The sequence below is a fragment of the Erigeron canadensis genome, chromosome 1 (genome assembly GCF_010389155.1).
Source record: "Erigeron canadensis isolate Cc75 chromosome 1, C_canadensis_v1, whole genome shotgun sequence".
Classification (NCBI taxonomy): domain Eukaryota; kingdom Viridiplantae; phylum Streptophyta; class Magnoliopsida; order Asterales; family Asteraceae; genus Erigeron; species Erigeron canadensis.
Window position 1 is genome coordinate 46,267,530 of NC_057761.1, and position 20,483 is coordinate 46,288,012.

General features: G+C 31.4%; 2 protein-coding genes across 4 annotated transcripts; both read left to right on the plus strand.

The window, feature by feature from the left end:
• The first annotated feature begins 1,072 nt into the window (after positions 1 to 1,072).
• Positions 1,073 to 7,320, plus strand: LOC122581345 (two-component response regulator-like APRR2). 3 transcript variants are annotated; one of them, XM_043753566.1, is made up of 12 exons: positions 1,073 to 1,291; positions 2,081 to 2,281; positions 2,703 to 2,782; positions 2,873 to 2,939; positions 3,047 to 3,093; positions 3,589 to 3,666; positions 3,753 to 4,199; positions 4,980 to 5,120; positions 5,208 to 5,501; positions 5,603 to 5,659; positions 5,749 to 5,826; positions 6,817 to 7,320. In XM_043753566.1, exons 2-12 carry the CDS (start codon positions 2,152 to 2,154, stop codon positions 6,973 to 6,975), a joined length of 1,578 nt encoding a protein of 525 aa, XP_043609501.1. In that variant the 5' UTR covers positions 1,073 to 1,291; positions 2,081 to 2,151; the 3' UTR covers positions 6,976 to 7,320. The 3 variants fall into 3 exon arrangements, with proteins under 3 accessions (XP_043609501.1, XP_043609509.1, XP_043609516.1); XM_043753574.1 differs by lacking the exon at positions 1,073 to 1,291 and adding an exon at positions 1,455 to 1,539; XM_043753581.1 differs by lacking the exon at positions 1,073 to 1,291 and adding an exon at positions 1,963 to 1,978.
• Positions 7,321 to 15,775: 8,455 nt separating this feature from the next.
• LOC122604393 (type I inositol polyphosphate 5-phosphatase 2-like) lies at positions 15,776 to 20,429 on the plus strand. Its single transcript, XM_043777292.1, has 11 exons — positions 15,776 to 15,925; positions 16,057 to 16,165; positions 16,283 to 16,396; positions 16,684 to 16,768; positions 16,895 to 16,999; positions 17,872 to 18,519; positions 18,628 to 18,763; positions 19,123 to 19,307; positions 19,427 to 19,535; positions 19,612 to 19,760; positions 19,991 to 20,429. The coding sequence occupies exons 1-11, from the start codon at positions 15,896 to 15,898 to the stop codon at positions 20,208 to 20,210; spliced, it is 1,890 nt and encodes a 629-aa protein (XP_043633227.1). The 5' UTR covers positions 15,776 to 15,895; the 3' UTR covers positions 20,211 to 20,429.
• Positions 20,430 to 20,483: the final 54 nt, after the last annotated feature.

Sequence of the window (20,483 nt, forward strand, 5' to 3'; positions counted from 1 at the left end):
AAAAAGAATGCGAAAGGCTTCTTTTGTTTGTTTACGATGAAGAAAGAGAATGACAATGGAGAAAGGGGAATCAATTCTATTATCTCCATTCTATACAAATTGTTGAGAATGGATTTTTTTTTCAAGATGTTATATATATTAAATTATTATTATTTAATTTTTTTTTTTTATATCTCCATTCTCTGTGGGTAACAAACAGCGGAATTCATTCTCTTTCTAAATACTTATTCTCTTTCTCACTATTTTCACTCTCTATTACATTTCCATTCTCTATGATTCTCTCCTACCAAACACATAAGTTTCTTGATTATTTGGTTTTATTTACAAGGTCATGAGTTTTGATGAGGTATTTCCCTTATGAGAAAATGTTTGATCTTCTTATATATATTTTTTAAAAATCCTTATAAGACCTCTAAAACTTGATGTGTATTTCTTTAACCACTAGGTAATAGCCTAGTGGCCACCAGCCGCAACTTTTCAGGAGAGATTCTGGGTTCGAGTTTTGTCAAAGGCAAATTTAAGATAATCAGAGGATTATTAAGTGGTTGAGTAACACATGGACATTAGTCTAGTTGGTGGATTATTGGGTACCAAATGGTACATGGGATCAAGGGGTTCTCCTCCAATTACTTTTTTTAATTCACTTATCTAACTTTATCTCTTGACACATATAGAAAGATTTTTAGGATGATTAGTTAAGAAGATTTATTATTTCCTTTTTGATAATGTTGTTCTACGATGAACAGATCACGGTTTATAAATGTAGTTGCTATATGAAATTTACCATTCTACGAAAACGGAACAAATTAGTTGTCCAAATAGTAAACTTTTATCTAACTTTATTATAAATCAACTTTGGTTGTCTAAAAGTATCATCATTATGTCAAAACATATTTTTTTCCCACTCAACTAGAATCTGATCTAATCTAACGTAATAACAAAACACAAAATCTTGTGACAAAACTAGAGCTAAATATGGTGGTTGGAAAAGTCACAATGATTTCTTCAAAAACAAAATACTCGCTAGTATCTCTCTAGAAAGCTACTACATTTACATGTTCAGGTTTATTGTCACCAATTAGTGCACACTTTTTACATATCATCATCATCATCACCATCATCTTTCACATATATACCCACTTTAACTCTCTCTCTCTCTCTCTCTCTCTCTCTGTTACATATACACAACACAGAAACACAAAAACACTCTGCATCTGTTTTGTTGCAACACAAGGAAAAACATCATATCATAGTGGCTCTCCATGGCTTTTCTTTAATCTTTTTAGTAAAGGTCTCCATAAAGTATATTGTTATTTATATGTTTTTTTACTTCTATATATGTCTATTTATAACTATATATTCTAACTTACATGCATTTGTCTTCAAGTCTTTTTTTATTCTTTATAAATACTCTACTTACTATTTTGTATTATTATACCTCTTAAGTTCCTTTTTTTCCAACAAATCTTCAAAATCATTTTATGAAGATCTGAAGTGGGATTCCCCCTGTTTGCTTTTTCCCACACTTAAACTCATATGGTATATATATATATATTATATACAATGATTGTACTTGGTTTAAAGATTCAAGAACATGTTTGTGTATTTTTGAGTGTGTGTGAATAAGCAAGAATCTATTTTGCAGTATGGGTTATGCCTACAGATAAAAATATGCTATTCTTTATAATTACTTTGAATTTATGGGTCATGACCTACAGATAAAAAATATGCTATTCTTTTTTTAATTACTTTGAATCATTATTAAAAGTGAATCCACTTTATGAGTAATTTTTTAATACATATGGCTATGCATAATTGTAATGAAACTAGATGTCCTTCAATTATGATATATGCTAGATAAGGAAAGTGATTGTCTAGAAATCATTGCTACTTAGATTATTATAATAAAGTTTCTATTATTTATATAGTTTTTTATGTGTTGCATATATATGACTATCCCATCATTGGATTATGAATAGTAAATTTTGATCATGGATCTACTAATCAAGATTTTTTTTTTTTTTTTTGTGTGTGAAAATCTATGAATAGTGAGATTTAAATTGATGTGGATGTTATGCAGATTTTGTTCTCTTAGTAGAAGAATGATGATGAATAGAGAGATCTGATGAAATAAACGATGCCGAACCAGCTATGGTTTGCACTGCAACTGATTTATTAGAGTGGAAAGAATTCCCAAAGGGTCTTAAAGTCTTGCTGCTTGATGAGGACACCAGTTCTGCAAATCAAATAAGATCAAAACTTGAGGAAATGAGTTATGTTGGTTAGTTACTTGAACTCCATACTGTTTTTTCATTTGTTTAGTTACAAGATTATAGCGCGAATGTGATCGAACTTTTATGACATTTAGTAAGATATTTTTTGCTATAGAGTTTGAGTTCTTGAAAATGTCTGTTTCACATTTTTTTTCAAGTTAATGACTAGAAACGTTTAAGGAAACAATCGTCGGTGTGTTATGATCAATAGTAAGAAAATTTCAAGATTATGTATGTTCTTCACTATGAAAATTTAGATGAATTAGTAACTAAAAGTATATCTTGAGTGAGAGTTCCAGCAAGATTATATATGTATTCAAGTCTGCAAAGACTATAACTATGTTCTCGATTTTGTAATGTTTTATTCATGTAGTGATTTTTGCACTATGTATAATAGAAGTTATCTGACTTTTCTGTAATTTTGTACAGTTTCTATGTTTCATAGCGAGGATGAAGCATTATCGGCAATTTCAGACAAATCTAAACGTTTTCATGTTGCAATAGTAGAGGTATTAATTAAAAATGAAAAATAACAGATCCGTTGTATGCTTTCTAGTCATTAATGAAAGCTTATTAGCATTTGTTTCATTTTGTGACAGGTTAGGGCAGACAACGAAGATGGAAGGTTCAAGTTTCTTAAAAGTGCGAAAGACTTGCCCACAATTAGTATGTACCCATGAAGCACTTAAATAAGTAACTTTTAGTGTTACAATAAAGCATTCATTTTCCATTTTTGATAATAGTTTGTAAGTTTTTCCTGGTTTTGATTGCAGTGACTTCAGATGTGAAGTGCATTAGTACCATGATGAAGTGCATAGCGGTAACTTTTCTTCTTCTCAAATATTTATGATAATCAACTAGTGTTGTGGGTGTTTATGCGTGGATTTAAGTTGTTTATCTGTTTCAATGACTTAATGTTGGCCTAATCAGTTTTTAAAGTTTGGATAAACATGTTCTGTTTCTAATCAGATGCATCATAATTTCATATGAACTGCAACACAACTAAATACTTGACTTTTTACATCTTCTCTTTCTACCCTATCTTTAACTTAATTTGTGGAATCTTTACTCCACATCCCAATATGTCCCATATCATTTGATAGATATGTAAGTGTGAGTCATTTCTATATAGTTTTCTCGAATAATTAGAATTTGTTGAACACTCAAACATTTGATTATCTATGCTAATACTAATAGTATCCCTTTATGTTGAAACTGATTATCTGTTTCTGATTATTCCACATCCCACAATCATTTGAAAAAAAAAAATACTTCAATCACCTAGCAAACTAACTAAAGGTATTTTGTATTCTAGCTTGGTGCGGTTGAAATCCTTGAGAAACCACTGTCAGAAGATAAACTTAGAAACATATGGCAACATGTGGCTCACAAGGTGAGTTAAATTTCAACCCCAAACTTGATATAATTGATATCATTTCACTTGTTCTCTGATAAAGAGAATGTGGAAACTTCGAGCAGGCATTCAACGCAGGACCTAAGGATCAATCTGAATTTGAGGTAAAGACAGAATGTGATCAACATCATGAGCAGAAAATTGAGGAAGTATCAGTTGAAAGTGACAAATATCCGGCTCCATCAACCCCCCAACTGAAACAAGGTATGAGATTAGTTGATAACGGCGATTGTCATGATCAAGACCAAACTCACGTATCAAATGAGAAAGAGAGTGTAGATCATGATGGTGAATCCAAATTTGTCGAAACTACTTGTGATGATTTAGTTGGTGATACTACTACTACTACTATTACTACCGTGACAAACTCGGCAAAGAGTTTGGAGGAGGGTGTTGGCAAGCCTACAAGTGATGGGAGTTGTCCTGATGTTCAAGATGATGGTAAGAAGCGAAATGAACCATCTGATCGTCCCAATACACGTGCCAGTAAAACCATTCGGAAAAAAATCAAGGTAAGATAATGGTTGATGTAATTTTTGAAGTAATTCTAAATTATGATATAAGGAGCATCCCTGTAATAAATTATGTGGTTTTAAGGCCAAGTGGCTAAGAACCCATACCTAGTCTGGTCTTGTTTCCCCTTTGTCATAACCAGTATGATTACTTATGAAGGTCAAAGTTTGAGTAGCCAATAACCGTTATTTCTTTGTCATAACCAGTATGATTACTTATGAAGGTCAAACTTGTTATTTCTTGTAATCTTGTATTGGTTCCTTTAGCAATGAGTATAGTTGCTCCTGTGATATGCAGGAACATGCATGATCTGCATTTTTGGCAGTGTATCTCTTGTTTCTTTTTTCTTTTTCTTTTTTTGTTTCCCTTGTAGTATATATAGATATAGCTAGATGGGGTCAGGCGGCAGTACTTTATATAATTATTTAGTGCAATAATTGTGATTACATAGGTACTATTATTATTGCAATAGTAATATTATACTTTTCGAATGAAAATAAATTAGGAGGTTGTAAGAATAAAAACTAGTCTTTGGGAGGCGTTCGACCTATGTTGACACATTTAACACATGACCCTTTTAGCTATAACCTTAATTTTACCCATTCGAGATAATACTCAACCTAAATCCAGCAGTTTATAAGTAAATTGGTCGGATTTACCTTCTTTACTTAAGTATTGCATGCGTGCTTGAAAAGTTAGGATTTTTGTTGCATAGTATTAGAGGAGTGTGGTGCACAACGGTTCATGATTCTTTGGAACTGAGATAGTGTATGTTTCAGGTAGATTGGACGTCCGAACTACACAAGAAATTTGTACAAGCCGTAGAGCAACTCGGTGTTGATCAAGCAATACCATCTCGTATACTAGAACTCATGAATGTGGAGGGTTTAACTCGCCATAATGTAGCAAGTCATCTGCAGGTTAGTATAAATATCTATATTTGTTGGTCCTACCAATACTTATTTGTATCTAAAACTGAATATATATTTGCGTTCTCATTCAAGCAGAAATATAGATTGCAAAGGAGACATATTTTGCCTAAAGAAAGTGGGCGTAAATGGCCTCAAACTAGACATTCATCACCAAGAACCTACTATCCACCGAAGCCCATCATGGCTTATCCTCCATATTACCCTAGCCACACGTTCCCACCCAACCAAGTGTATCCTGCTTGGCCACCTCCACACAATTATGCTTCGCCACCTCCACACAGTTATGCTTCGCAACCTCAGATGTGGTCCCCACCGTATTACCAAGCATGGCAGTCTTCGGAAAATTGGATGTGGAATCCTTATTCAGGGGTAACTGGCTAATTTCATGATTTTAGACTATATAATTAACTTTGCAGTAATAAATTTAAGTGACAAAAGTCCATGACTAATGTGTTATTGTGTTTCTCCAGGTACAAGCCGAAGCATGGGGCTGCCCAGCTGCACCACCACACGCATCTTTTCCTAGAGTGAGTATACTTTATGTAATTATTTGCACTGAACTAGTGCCTTTTTTTGTGAAAACTGTACTTATCATTAATAATCCTGGAAAATGCAGACTGCTTCTCCATTTCAGAGTAGGGATTCAATGCAAACTAGCCAAAGCATGCCAAAGAATTCAGTCGATAATTACCCGGTATTGATATCTACTGGTTCTATAGTTTTTCAAAAATAGTTTTCCTTCCTTCTCAAAATGGATAACTTTAAACGAGATGGCAGAGTGAATGGGTTGGATAACAGGTGACAACGAGTTATAAGTTAGTGCAGGTCAAAACGGGTAATTATTTATTGCAGTTCAAAACGGGAATGGCTCGGGTTGGGACAACCAACATTTATATCTTTATCCATTCTTTTTGGTAATAATGAATGTGCTATATAAGATCACAAAACATGTATTATTGCAAGGATTAACTACCTTCTTTAATAAAGAGATTTAGGATGTTTCTTTGAATAACACTATTTTTAACCTATTTAACATGTTTGACCCATTTGACACTTCCTTTTACATTAAAACCTTTCGTCTTAACCATTTTGCGTCTTTAAAGACAAAATATAACTCAAATAAACCCATTTATAGGAATGCTAATCCAGATTGCCATCTCTGTCTTTGACTTTATGGTTAGACATACTATTGAAATTTGGAATCAATATGGGTCCTTTCATTTGAAGAATACTAACAATTAAATTTAGACTTGGCAACAAGTTTCATTTTAAAATGATGTTCATGCCGTTGAAATCGTAGCATAATTGATGTTTTTTTTATTTGAAAAGTATCTTCGTTCACTTCCAAAGTCAGGTTTAGAATTTAACGTTCAAAAGTCAAAAATATATTTTTCAAGATCAGACTTTTAATCGGGCGTTCACTACATAGATCTTCACAACAAGTTAGAATTAGAGAAGTGATTTGACGATATGTATGCAACACAACTTTGTCATAAACAAAAACTCGGGTTTAACATAGTTGTACAATATTCATGTATTGTTGATATTTGCTGTATAAATATCTCACTATATTATCCATCATCATCAATGACCAAGTGAAATCTTTGTTTTGACCTCACAAAGTCAACATTGTATCCCTGCTTCCATGCATGTGTATTATTATGACATATGGTTATTGTTGTAGGGAGATGAAGTCATAGACAAGGTGGTGAAGGAAGCAATAAATAAGCCATGGCTACCCTTGCCATTAGGCCTCAAACCTCCATCTACAGAGAGCGTCATTTCAGAGCTCTTCAAACAAGGGATCTCAACCGTTCCCCCTCGAATCAACGGTTCTCATTGATGCTGACATGTTTGCCACCTCAACCGTCCCTCCGGTCCCCACACCATCTGATGTGATGAGGATCAATAAGTTTCCTCAAACCTATACATTGCCATTCACAAGAGTTTAATGTGGTTGTAAATATTAGTTCCTAACCGAGACTTTGATTTGTGGGCCCACACATTTTGCTTGTGGGGTCCAAAGCTTGTGAGGCCCATGTTGGTGGTGAGAAACTGGCCTATGCAATAAAGGTTTGTATGTACATCTTTGAAGAGATGACATGGATGGGACTCTCAAAATGGACTAATCAAAATGGTCCAAATTTTCCTCATTAAATTGTGGTAGTGTTTATTGTTTATAGACCAATAGTTATGGCTCAAGTCCTTTAATGACTTCATATTTTGCATCTAAAGTACTGTCGTATGAAGTGGATGGTCATCAATGTGCATCTCAAAAATATTCATCAATTCGGTGACTTAATTGGGAACTTGATAACATTAACGGAAAAAAAACAAAATGTGTTATATGTATATTGGGTACGTTTAAGACTTATATGTATGGGTAATTGGTATATGTAATATGTGTGAAGTGTTTTTTTTTTTCTTTTTTGACTTTTGATTTTTACATAAATACTTAAAAATGATCATGTTGAAATATATCGGGAGAGGAAAGCACAATCGTGGGTTTTCAATTATGGTTGGTTGTTTTTCATTGAACGTTTCGTGATTATGACTTGTCAAGCTGTTTTTAACTTTAGACGATCTTCATTGACTTGTCAAGTTGTTTTTAACTTTAGATGATCTTCATTGACTTGTCAAGTTGTTTTTAACTTTAGACGATCTTCATTTTAGTATATTGTTTAGGTTGGCATGATAAAGTACACTTTTAGATGATATATATAGTTCTACTTTCTAGTCTAGTTTTGTTTGCCGCTGCTTTTAGGTTTAAGATGATTAAGTTTGTGGTATCCACTAAAATGATAATGTACAATGTACAACTTTTTTTTTTTTTTTTGGCAACTGGTTTTATTGTTAAATTGTTAATATATGTTGTTTGTGGTATCCACTCAATCATATGTTGTTTACTTGTCTTTTGTTCTAACTTAAGACCAACATCTCATCATATATTAACAATTTAATTTTATTGGTTTTATTGTTAAATTGTTAATAAATGATGAGATATTGGTCTTAAGCTAAAACAAAAGACAAGTAATATGATATTGAGTTAATAACTTGAATCATCATGATATGAACTTATGCTGTTTTCGTAATTCCCAATCGGTGACGGGTGGTGATCGATGACATCGATAGTTGGTGTCGAGTGGTCTAACCGTGTAAGCTGATACAATGATGATAGTCATATTTTAGAAGATAAGGGTTTAAAGTGTAAATTAATTCATTAAGGGTAAATTTGGTAATATTTAATAACTCTTTCCTTAAGGGTTGTTTATTAAGGGCAATCTAGTAATTTTCCATCTAACTATTTTCTAACCTTTTCCTAAAATAGGGGGTGAATAATCATTATAGAGGAGTAGTAGATTACGAGTATAATTATATGTCTATGTTTACAATCCAACGGGCCAGTTGCCTTTAACTGGACCCTTTAGCCCTTTAACTTTGATCTAGCATTCTAGCTTCTATGATAATTTTGGGCTTCGCTTATGTTTTTCTGTACCCTATTAATATATTATAATATATATATTAAAAATAAAGTATCAAAAAACGTGTAAAGAATAGTATATATTTTTTTTATTATTTTCACCACATAAGTTTCAATCTTTACATTTTTAGCACTAAACTATAATACTTTTTAGTAAAATTTTTGTTATATTTATTTTCACAAATAAAAGTTTTAATCTTTACACTTTTAGCACTTAAGTATAATATTTTTAAGTAATAGTATACTTTTTATTATTTTTACTTTCACCACAGAATTTTCAATCTTTACACTTTTAGCACTAAACTATAATACTTTTTAGTAAACTTTTTATTCTTTTTATTTTCAACACAAAGCTTTCAATCTTTGCGCTTTTAGCACTAAACTACAATATTTTTTAGTAAACTTTGTATTCTTTTTATTTTCACCACTATAATTTAACTCTTTACACTTTTAGCACTAAACTTTCATAGTTTTTAATTTTCTTTTATTTTAAGGTACGGGAAAACGTGTATAGAATAGTATACTTTTTATTTTATTTTTTATTTTCACCACAATAGTTTTACTCTTTACAATTTTAGAACAAAACTTTTATAATTTTTAGTAAACTTTTTAATCTTTTTATTTTCACCACAATATCTTAACTACTTACACTTTTAACACTAAATTTTTCTACATTTTGATAATCTTTTATTTTAACTACAACATTTTAATCTCTTATACTTTAGCAACAAACTTTATAACACATATATTAAAAAAATGTACGGGAAAACTTGTAAAAAATAATAAGCTTTCTATCACCACAACATTTTAACCCCTTATACTTTTAGCACTAAATTTTTATACTTTTTGATTTTATTTTATTTTCACCACAACATTTAAGTCCCTTACACTTTTAGCACTAAACTTTTATGTTTTATGCGAACGACTTTCACACAAAACTTTTATAGTTCATTTTTTAACTGAGAAATGTCAGTTTTTAATAATTTGAATAATACATGTTTTCTTCAAAAAGTTTATGGCACCTTATCTCTTCAATAAATATTTTTTATTAAACCGTTAACAAATGTAATGTCTCCCGGAGGCAACGCCCGGGTGACATATCTCGTATATATATTAAAAACAAAACTACGGGGATTCGTGTAAAGAATAGTAGAGTTTTTATTATTTTTTTCTTTAGCACAGTACTTTAAATGTTTATATTTCTAACACTAAACTTTATACTTTTCTACGGGGATTCGTGTAAAGAATAGTTTAGTTTTTATTATTTTTTCTTTACCACAATACTTTAAATGTTTATATTTTTAACACTAAACTTTATACTTTTCTATTTGCTTTTATTTCCAGTTTGTCACAACAAAATTTATATTCTTTTAATTTTTACCACAATACTTTAACTCTTTACACTTTTAACAATAAACTTTTATACTTTCTTTTATTTTCACCACAAACTTTTTATTCTTTTTATTTTCACCACAATACTTTAACTCCTTTCACTTTTAACACTAAACTTTATACTTTTTAATTTTCTTTCTTTTTATTTTCACCACAACACTTTAACTGTTTAAACTTAACCTTTTATTTTCTTTTATTTTCATCACAACATTTTTTTTCTTTTTATTTTCACCAAAATACTTTAACACTTTACACTTTTAGCACTAAAATTTTATACTTTTTAACCACAAACTTTTTATTCTTTTTATTTTCACCACAATAACTTAACTCTATTCCCTTTTAGCACTAAATTTTATATTTTTTGATTTTCTTTTATTTCAGCACAACATTTCACCCACTTACACTTTTAACACTAATCTTTATATTTTTGATTTTTTTTTATTTTTACCACAACATTTTAGCCTCTTACACTTTTAACACTAAACTATTATGCGAACTACTTTCACTTTCACAAAAGTTTACTGTTTGTTTTTTAACAGTCGCCTTCAAAGAATAGTAACCTTTTTATTCTTTTTATTTTTATCACAACATTTAACACCTTATACTTTTGGCACTAAATTTTTATACTTTTTGATTTTTTTTATTTTCACCACAATATTTTTAACCTCTAACCCTTTTAGCACTAAACTTTTATGCGAACTACTTTCACTTACACACAAAATTTTAGACTGTTCATTTTTTAACTAACAAATGTCAATTTTTGTTTATTCTTAATCATTTAAATAATACATGTTTTCTTCAAAAAGTTTGTGGTAAGTTAACCTCGATCCATGAACGCGCACCTATTTGTAACGAATTATCTTATTGTTATCGAAATGTCATAATTAATATATTTATTTTATACATTTTGTTATTTCTATCCAAAATCTATTTTAATAGTTTTGAATAATTTATTCTGTTAAATCGTAACAAATATAGTGTCTTCAGGGGCAACGTCCGATGACATATCTCGTTTATTTATAATTTACACATTTATTCACACTACAAATCTTTATTGACGGATCAACATACAGTCATACACATACCGCTAACCTAATTATTAATTAGGGTAAAAATCCTTTAGTAGTATATGTACACATCATACAATTATTTATTTATATATATATCGTCTTCATTATATGAACGTGAATCTAGTTGATTGATTGGCAACTTCGAATTCGACAAGTTCAAACGGATTTGATTTAATTGTAATATTTTAAGATAAATGAATTACATAAAAGATTCACGAAGTAATTGATGCATGATGATTTTTATGATGCACAGTGATTTTCAATGAATAGAAACCTATTGTTTTATTTGTTTTACTTTAATACTTGTTTTATTTTACCTAAACCCTATATATATATATATATATATATATATATATATATGGATTTGTAAACAAATTCAAAAAGAAGTATTTCAAAGTTTGGGTTTTATATGACTAAACATGTCAAGAGGTTTGCTAGTCAAATATATATATATGGATTTGTAAACAAATTCAAAAAGAAGTATTTCAAAGTTTGGGTTTTATATGACTAAACATGTCAAGAGGTTTGCTAGTCAAACAACTTACATGGGCTGACAGATTAATAAACACATTTAAAGAGCAAGAACTTGTTATTTGTTAATTCCATGTCGGATTATATGTGATTACTGACTATGCGTCCTAAGGTGTTGTGTGTGTATTTATTTTTTGGTTGTTTTTTTTATTGCAAGATATAAAAAAACAAAATTTATAATCCATTGTAGCATTCATTTTAAAAATAGTTTAAAATTTGAAGGGTTAAAATGAAATACTCTACTATACGATCGTGCTATATATACTGTTATAAACAGTAAGTTTGTTTCCATATGCATACCGAAAGCATACCGACTTTATGGGTCACCTTCATTCTCTTATTTTTGTTTTTTTAGCATATGTGTATGTATGCTTGTTTAATATATATAGTAATTTTTAATTTTATATAGATGATGATGTGACATGGACAACGTTATGTCGAAGGCAAAATGACTTCAATATAGTGGTTCAGTATATTGAGAAAATTTGCTATCATGTTGTTAAGGTGATTGATATGTTTAGGCATTTTGTATATGCGATTGGAGATTACCTAAATAGATGAGTTTCATTTTAATTGTTTCAAATGGTTTGACTAAAATGACCACGATCACGTGGGGAATTTAGCTAGCTAGTTGTCAGTTGTCACCACTTGTTGCTAAATTTAGTGATCATGAGGGTCGAGGGCATGCAAATCTAAATTAGCTAGTAAACTCCAAGAAGAACCACCATCGATCTGCAGATGCGCGCTAGCCTAATTTTAGTTCTGTTGCTTTCAGAATACCTGTAGAATTCTTTGGCATCTTCTACTTATTCTTTATTATTCTTTCCTTTTAACTTTGTTGCAATGAAAAGGTACAACCTCTTTGTACCCATGCACCATCATATAGTCTTATCATACTACTTCGGATTATGATTTGCTATATGTAATTTTAGAAGAAACCAAAACAGTATTTCGTATTCCTCTACATAATCAGCCACTTGGGATTTCTACATTTTTCAAAACTTTGTACTCTTTACCATATCATTCAGGACGGAGCCAGAATATGCTTTGCGAGGAGGCAAATTTATAAGTTGTTTATTATATTTATTGAGCCATTTTCGGGAAGAAAATATTTTTAAAATACTGGGCCCCGACTTCGAGAAAAAAAAACTGGACCCCTAAAATAATTTCGTTAACTTCGGGTTCGGAATAATAACAATCGGTGTTGAGAAGATTGGGTTTAGCATAGGTGAGTGTTGGCTATGAGAACGTCTATCTTTAACGCATGAAGATTGGTCTTTGCAATTTTAGAGTATCTGGTGGCGGGGGATCAGTTGCGTTATATTAAACAACATAAAATAAGTTCATTGAATCAATGATATACAATTTAGTCTGTACATATCCATTATACATTACTAGTGTGATTACTATTATATATATTACTCGTTTGAAATATAAAACAACATTTTCACATACAGCTATACTATCAATGTATGATATATGGGGGAAGTTAATGTGAGGTTGTACTACATTCAACTTGGGTGAAAACTCTCACATATTGATTTTTTATTACATAAAAATCATAGGAGCTTAATCGTTTATTTATTATATAAAAAATATTTAAAAAATAGTATGTGGGAGAATTTTCACCTAAGTTAGATATGACCCACATTCACTTTTCCCACAATATATTTACCTAAACAAAGAAAACACTTTCTCCAACTTTTCTTTTTTTACTTTATTAAAAATTAAAAAAACTCAAGATTTTTGCTTTACCAATAAATGATTTATCTCAAAACTAATGCTTACAGTATAAGTGACGTACTTTCAAAGAAGAGGCTTATGACAACAATTGTGACATTTGTATGTGTTTTCTATTTATTTATATTTCTTAGTAACAAAATTATAAATATACCTTTAAAAAGTTACATTGTACCAAAATTGAAATGAGGCAGTTGGCCACACTGCCCCCACTGTAAAACCGTCCCTGATATCATTGATATATATAACAATCGTGAGAAAATGTATACCAGGAACTCTAAAAATTGCAAAATCTTTTAGTAATTTTTTAAAATTAAAGTTATTAATATATGATTGTTTATACATGTTCATATGATTATATAATCACTAGCTTTTAAATGTTCATATATCTATCTATATACATTTAATGACCACCTATCTCATAAAAACATTTATGCATAATATATAACTTGCATACATGATACATATATGATCGCACTGCATACATTTGATGATCATAAAACATTATTCATGCACATATGATCATAGAATTCCTATTTCTACATAATTGTATAACAGATGATAATCAATGTCTACGTAATTTTAAAATCCAAAATTTTACCTAAATAACTCAATAGACAATAAAAAAAACAATCATCATGTAAAGAATAACCAATAATTAAGCTTGATTTAAAAAGTTTCTTATAAGGTTTATGCCATTTTTGAAAATTTTAAAATAACTTTTCACCATTAATCATTAGTTTTATATATTGTGTGCGTAATAGCTTGTCGATTTTGGTTTTATAGAGTGTGGAGATATATGGTCCTGGCATGTAACCCATCAACCTAGCTCCACATATAGTGCTCTTTGGAGGGGTCCTTTTTACCTTTTTATTATGGGTCGTTTTGTTTGTTTGAATGATCGATTATACAGCTGTTGGTGCAACCTGATAATCGCCAACTTGAGTTTGAGATTATTGGAAGATATATATGTCATGAAATTTTTTATATATATTATTTGGTTCTTTCAACAAGTGGGCTTTTGAAATATATTAATACCAATGTATGTATGAACAAGATTATTGTTTGCATACGTTATGCATGATGCATGACGGTTAGTTTCTGTGAGCATTTCGATTTTACACATTTATCTAACTTTCTTTTATTAATACAAAGTAAGTATTCAACTCTTTAAGATCGACTCGTGCAGTGGTGGCGAAGCCAGGTTTTTGAGCTCAGAAGAGCAAATAATTTTTTTGCTTTACCTATTAGGCATAGTCGACTTTACCATATGGGTTAGGCGGTCATCTAAGTCCTATGCATATTAAAGGCCTCTAGTTTTTCACTTTTCGGGCTTGGATATATACAGTTTTTTACTTATATTTACCTTATTTTAACTACGAGTTATAATAAACAAAAGTCTAAGGCCCTGCTACTAGGAGTTTTTGATATACACAGATTGAAGTTTATTTTGTAAAAAGACTTCATAACAATTGAAGTTATAGAAACATTATACGATACACTTTCTATATTTGAAATTACAAAATTAATACTACCATCTAAATCGTTCAGCAGCAAAATAATAACAAAATGAAACATAAAAAATTGCAATATAGATCTTAAGAATTACTAAAAAAGAAAATACATTATTGTAATAATAATCGGAGCGAATCATCCAAATGTTTCAATACTTGAAAGTCTTTGTAATAATTATATAATTATAATTATATATATATATTCTACTACTGTTTTATACGAGTATATCGTTAGTAATAGTACGTACTGTGATAACTTAAATGATCACCCGTACGTTTTAATTAATTAGTTGCCCACTACTACAGTACTTTATTTGTCATTTTTATCATGGTAATTACGAGTACAATACTAAACTTGTCTTTGTCAAGAGAGTATGGTCCCATAGAGAATGAGTCATTTCTTAACATATCTCTAGTCTAGATGTTTCTCCTAAATCAAAAATCTAATTATAGTATTGCTTTGGTCGGTGTTCATACATAGGACCAGGATTAATTAACATATCCATCTATCTTTTTTGTTCATCTTAATTTTAAACACATATTTATATATTTAATACCAAATTGATCCCATGCTTAGATTAGTTTATATATATACACTTGCAATCATATGCAAATTTTAAGGTTCTCCGCAAATCAGAATCTGCCACCAAAGACTAATTAATCAAGAATGGTTAAATTAACAATCTGATCGAAGGTTGTGTATGAAAGCGATATCTTGGACTTTTTTCGTGACAAAATTTTCTATAATATGGTTTTCCTTGTAGTTACGTATAGACTAAGTGTTGGTAGTGAGGTCCAGGTTTGGTTTTTTATGGCAAGTTGAGTTTTATGAGATTCTATTGGTGCATTTATCATATATATATATATGGGGTCGTGGACCATGACTCTTTTTATAAAGTCATAAGTAAACTTGAAGTTGAATCGTATGTGTGTTCTACTACGTACATATATACACATTTGCATCTTTTTATTCCTTCCAACTCGCTAGCTAGCTAATTAAGATTTTGTATATTCAAAGTGATCGTCCCTGACACAATGAAAGTACGAAAAGGAAAACGATCTGAGGTACGTACGTACATTTTGATTAACTTTTCTTGATAATTTAGTAATAAATAATTTCCAATATTTATAATTCGTCATATATAAATATGTTAAATTGATGATGATTAGTACCATTGCACGGTTTTGTTTGCTAGGCGTTTTGGCCATCGATTGTGATGAAAAAGTGGTTCAATATTCAACCAAAGAATAATGATTTTAGTGAAGATGAAATTGAAACGGAAACCGAAAGTGAAGATGATGATGGTATATATATATGTCTCTTAATTATGGATCATAATATATATAAAGAAAGTATTATCTTTGGTTGGTTATATATTGTTGTGATATATGTTGCCTTAATCAATAACTTTTTGTACGTAGTTTGCTCTCTTAAAAATGAACAATTGAATTATAATGAGGAGCATGATGATCGTAGACGACGACGACCACAAAACAGTAACATGTTTGAATGCTCAAGCCAAACCTTAAATCACGGTAACTACAATTTGTTAATTTCCTTGACTTGTCGTTTTACTGCTTATATACGGTTTATTAATTAGAGCATATATATGTTGCAGATCGATTATGGTACTGAACGTACAATAAATATACGTTTAATACGATTTTCATTGAACATACAACGTACATGTAGCTAAAATATATATATTTTTTTATGATTAGCTTATTGACGCGATGATGATGATTAGTATAGTAAACCGATTGATTAATTACCATCTTCTTTATTAATTTGTGGTTGTCTATTACTCGTAATTCTTAATTAGGAACTCCGGCAAAAAAGTTGGTAAAACACAGGAGAGGGAATTCGGAGACGATGCGTGTTCATTATATCAAATCGAAAGATGTGAGGTTTGGCCAGCTGCTAGCTCTAAATATATATGTCATAATTCATGGTCTCGATATGCATGATTCTCACCAACATGATTATCGAGCTTTAAAATAACATATTATCCGTGTGTTAAATTAATTTCTCAGGGTAACGATAGGGAGTTGGAATGTTGCGGGGAGGGTTCCGAATGAAGACCTCAATATTGACGACTGGCTTTGTATGCAGGAACCAGCTGACGTTTACATTCTCGGGTAACTACCTACTGTTGTTCATTAAACATGTTTAGGGTCTCTTTAATCCTTAAGTGTTGAATGGATAAAATTACTGAATAAATAAAAAAAATTGTATGTTTGAATGAAGTCGATACAATTATTTTTTTTTTTTTATTAAGTCAAAGAAACAAATTTATAATCTCATTTATCAAACAAATTTAATTAGTAAAAATATTACGTTGAGCAACTTTAGTGCAGAGGGGGCAATGTTTTATCCCAATTAAATGTCGTGTTTTCAGACGTTTTAGTTGGAAGTTTTTTCTCCTACTAGGTATTAAAGGTGAGGAGGCTCTCTAACGCGAATGTTACATATCAATATGTAGTCTAGCTACAAGTGTAACAAATAATATTAGAGGGACTAATAGTAACAAGTTAGGAGATGGTTTGTTAGGTCGGTTATATAGCTATATATATGTGTATATATATATAGGGGAAGAGAATATGAGGTTGTTAGACACCCAAGTTGGGTGAAAAATCCCTCACATACCTTTTTTTAAAAGGTAAAAATCATGGGGGGCCATGTATTTATTTAAAATATTAAAATATTAGTATGTGAGGGGTTTTTCACCTAAGTTGGGTGCATAACAGCCTTATACTCACTTTTCCCTATATATATATAGGTTGTTGTAATATGAATTTGACAGTTATGAAATCAGTTTAATGTGATCAATCAGAACCCGGTTAAAACAACGTAAGTTAGATCCCTGATAGAAGCAAATGATACACACCTTTCAAAAAATAAAAAATAAAAATATTACGTTTCTTCTATAATTCTAGCTTGATTATTGTTAATAAAATGACTAGATATAATGTTCCTGATTACTACGAGTATTTGATTTGATTGATGACAGTTTCCAAGAAGTTGTCCCTTTGAATGCCGGGAATGTCCTCGGAGCCGAAACTCGAACGCCTATACAAAAATGGGAGACCATCATCCGAAAGTCTTTGAACAAATATTCATGTGATGAACCCGAACCCGTACCCAAAAGCCACAGCGCTCCGACCTCTCCTGTTTCGGATATCATAACCAGCAATAATGTGAATTTAGTCATGTCATCTAAAGTAGTAATCGATACCCAAAGGAGATTCTGCAGCCTAGACTGGCCTGAATATGCATTGGATATCAAACAGGATATCAGTAGTATTTCCGGCAAGAAGTTACGCAGGGTGTTAAGCAGCTCTGATCGAGTCCGTAATGAGTGGTTTACGAATCCTACTGATTTCGGTCAGAAAGGCGGCAATGTTGTTGGGGGCTTGAGAAGGCCGGCGCGTCATAGCTTGGGAGACTTGGGTTTGATCGGCCGTGGGACCGAGCAACAAGCTGATCATGAGATACCCGAGGACGTTGTGGTTGATCATTCTCTTTATGATGTATGTGAACGTGTGCCGGAAGAGGAGGAAGATGACGACGACGACTCTGATGATTTTTTTCTTAAGAAAAGAGATACAAAACACGATAATTATGCACCCACTCGTCAAAGTGCTGGTAGAAATCGCAGGTATGAAAATCAAACGACTTCAAGTTCTTTAACATTTCATCTTTTTGATTCGAAAGACACATATATATATATATATAAACTCAGATTATTACTCGTATGTATTACCAGGTATGTGCGAATCATGAGCAAGCAGATGGTGGGGATTTACATATCAATTTGGGTTCGTAGAAGGTTGAGAAGACATATAAACAATGTTAAAGTATCACCTATTGGCGTTGGGCTTATGGGCTACATGGGCAATAAGGTGATATCTCCTTCCCATTTTAAGACTCCACTTTCAGAGTCTTTTCCCTTTTAACTTTGACCGTAAAGAAATTTATATGTTTTTTATAATAGTTGATGAAACTTATATTTTTGAAAACTATATTAAAAACCCGATCTATTCATATATTTTATATCAAGTGTTATATATTACTGCAAAAAATAATTATGGTCAAATTTTTAAGAAAAGGACTTTAAATGTCAATCTATGACACTTACAATAAGACCGAGGTGAGTAATGTATGTACTTTGATTTGTTACATCAACTATATAGTATTATCTACCCGGCCGGCGACTTATTCTTTTGGACAACTGAAAATAAACACTGTAATTTTGTTTCAGGGGTCTATCTCAGTTAGTATGTCTCTTTACCAAACGAGATTATGTTTCGTTTGTTGTCATTTGACCTCTGGACACAAGGAAGGGGATGATGAGAGACGCAACTCTGATGCTGTTGAGATCTTGAGACGTACACGATTCTCCTCAGTTTTGGACCCGGATCAACCTCAGACAATACCATCTCATGAGTAAGTAGTTCGTTGACGCACCTTTAGTAGTAGTGCATATTGCTGTTCACAGTTTATCTTTGAATAAAACATTATAAATGATATGCTTTCCGGCCTGCTCTTGACAAATGAAACGACAGTCGGATATTCTGGTTTGGAGACTTGAATTATCGTATCAATATGGCGGATGCAGATGTTAGAAAACTCATTGCCTTGAAGCAGTGGAATAAACTACTCTGCAACGATCAGGTATTACGAGTATTATTATTATAACAACAATCAATTAAGAGCTAGCTACCTTTAATTTCTCATGCATGGTATATAGCTATGGAAAGAACTTGGGAACGGCGGTGTGTTTGAGGGTTGGAAGGAAGGTTTAGTCGACTTCCCACCGACTTACAAGTACGAATTTAATTCAGACAGACACGCAGGGGAATTTGCAAAAGAAGGGGAGAAAAAAAGAGCACCCGCTTGGTAAGTTACTTTCAAGGGGGCCTCATGTTATGAATCCTTTTAAATGTTTCCAAAAATTGAAGTTTTTTAATATCATTTAATTAATGGATCCATATATAAGAAGAAATTAAAGTTGATAATCATTGTTTTGACCTAATTAAGAAGTCAGATTGAATGTATGTTTTTCTTTAATTTGTTAGTAGAATTGAACTTGATGAATTGATCACTTGTGGATCGAATGCATAATGCAGGTGTGATCGTATATTATGGTTAGGGAAAGGAATAAAACAACTGTTTTACAATAGAGTGGATCTGAGACTGTCTGATCATAGGCCAGTCAGTTCGGTTTTCCTGGTCAAAGTTGAGGTCTTCGACCCTAGGAAGCTACGTCGAGCTCTTAATTTGACTAGTGCTGCAGTGCATTCAGAAATAATCATCGATGACGTCGATGAGCAAGAGTTGGATCTCTAGCTAGTAAATAGTCATAAGTTCGTTCTAACTTCTTCGTGCAGAGTATCTATGACAACGTATTTGTCGATCCTTTAGTTTGCAAATGCACACGGATCGGGGTGGAACACATGGAACTTACTACTAAATTGCGAAATTTGTGTACTTTGCTAGACAATTGTGTCCTTAAAATGATCAGAGTGAAAGTCTAATTAATGATGATGATACGAGTTTTGTTTTGAAGTACATGAAACATATATAATGCGTCAAACATAATTAAGAAGATTTGGTGAAATT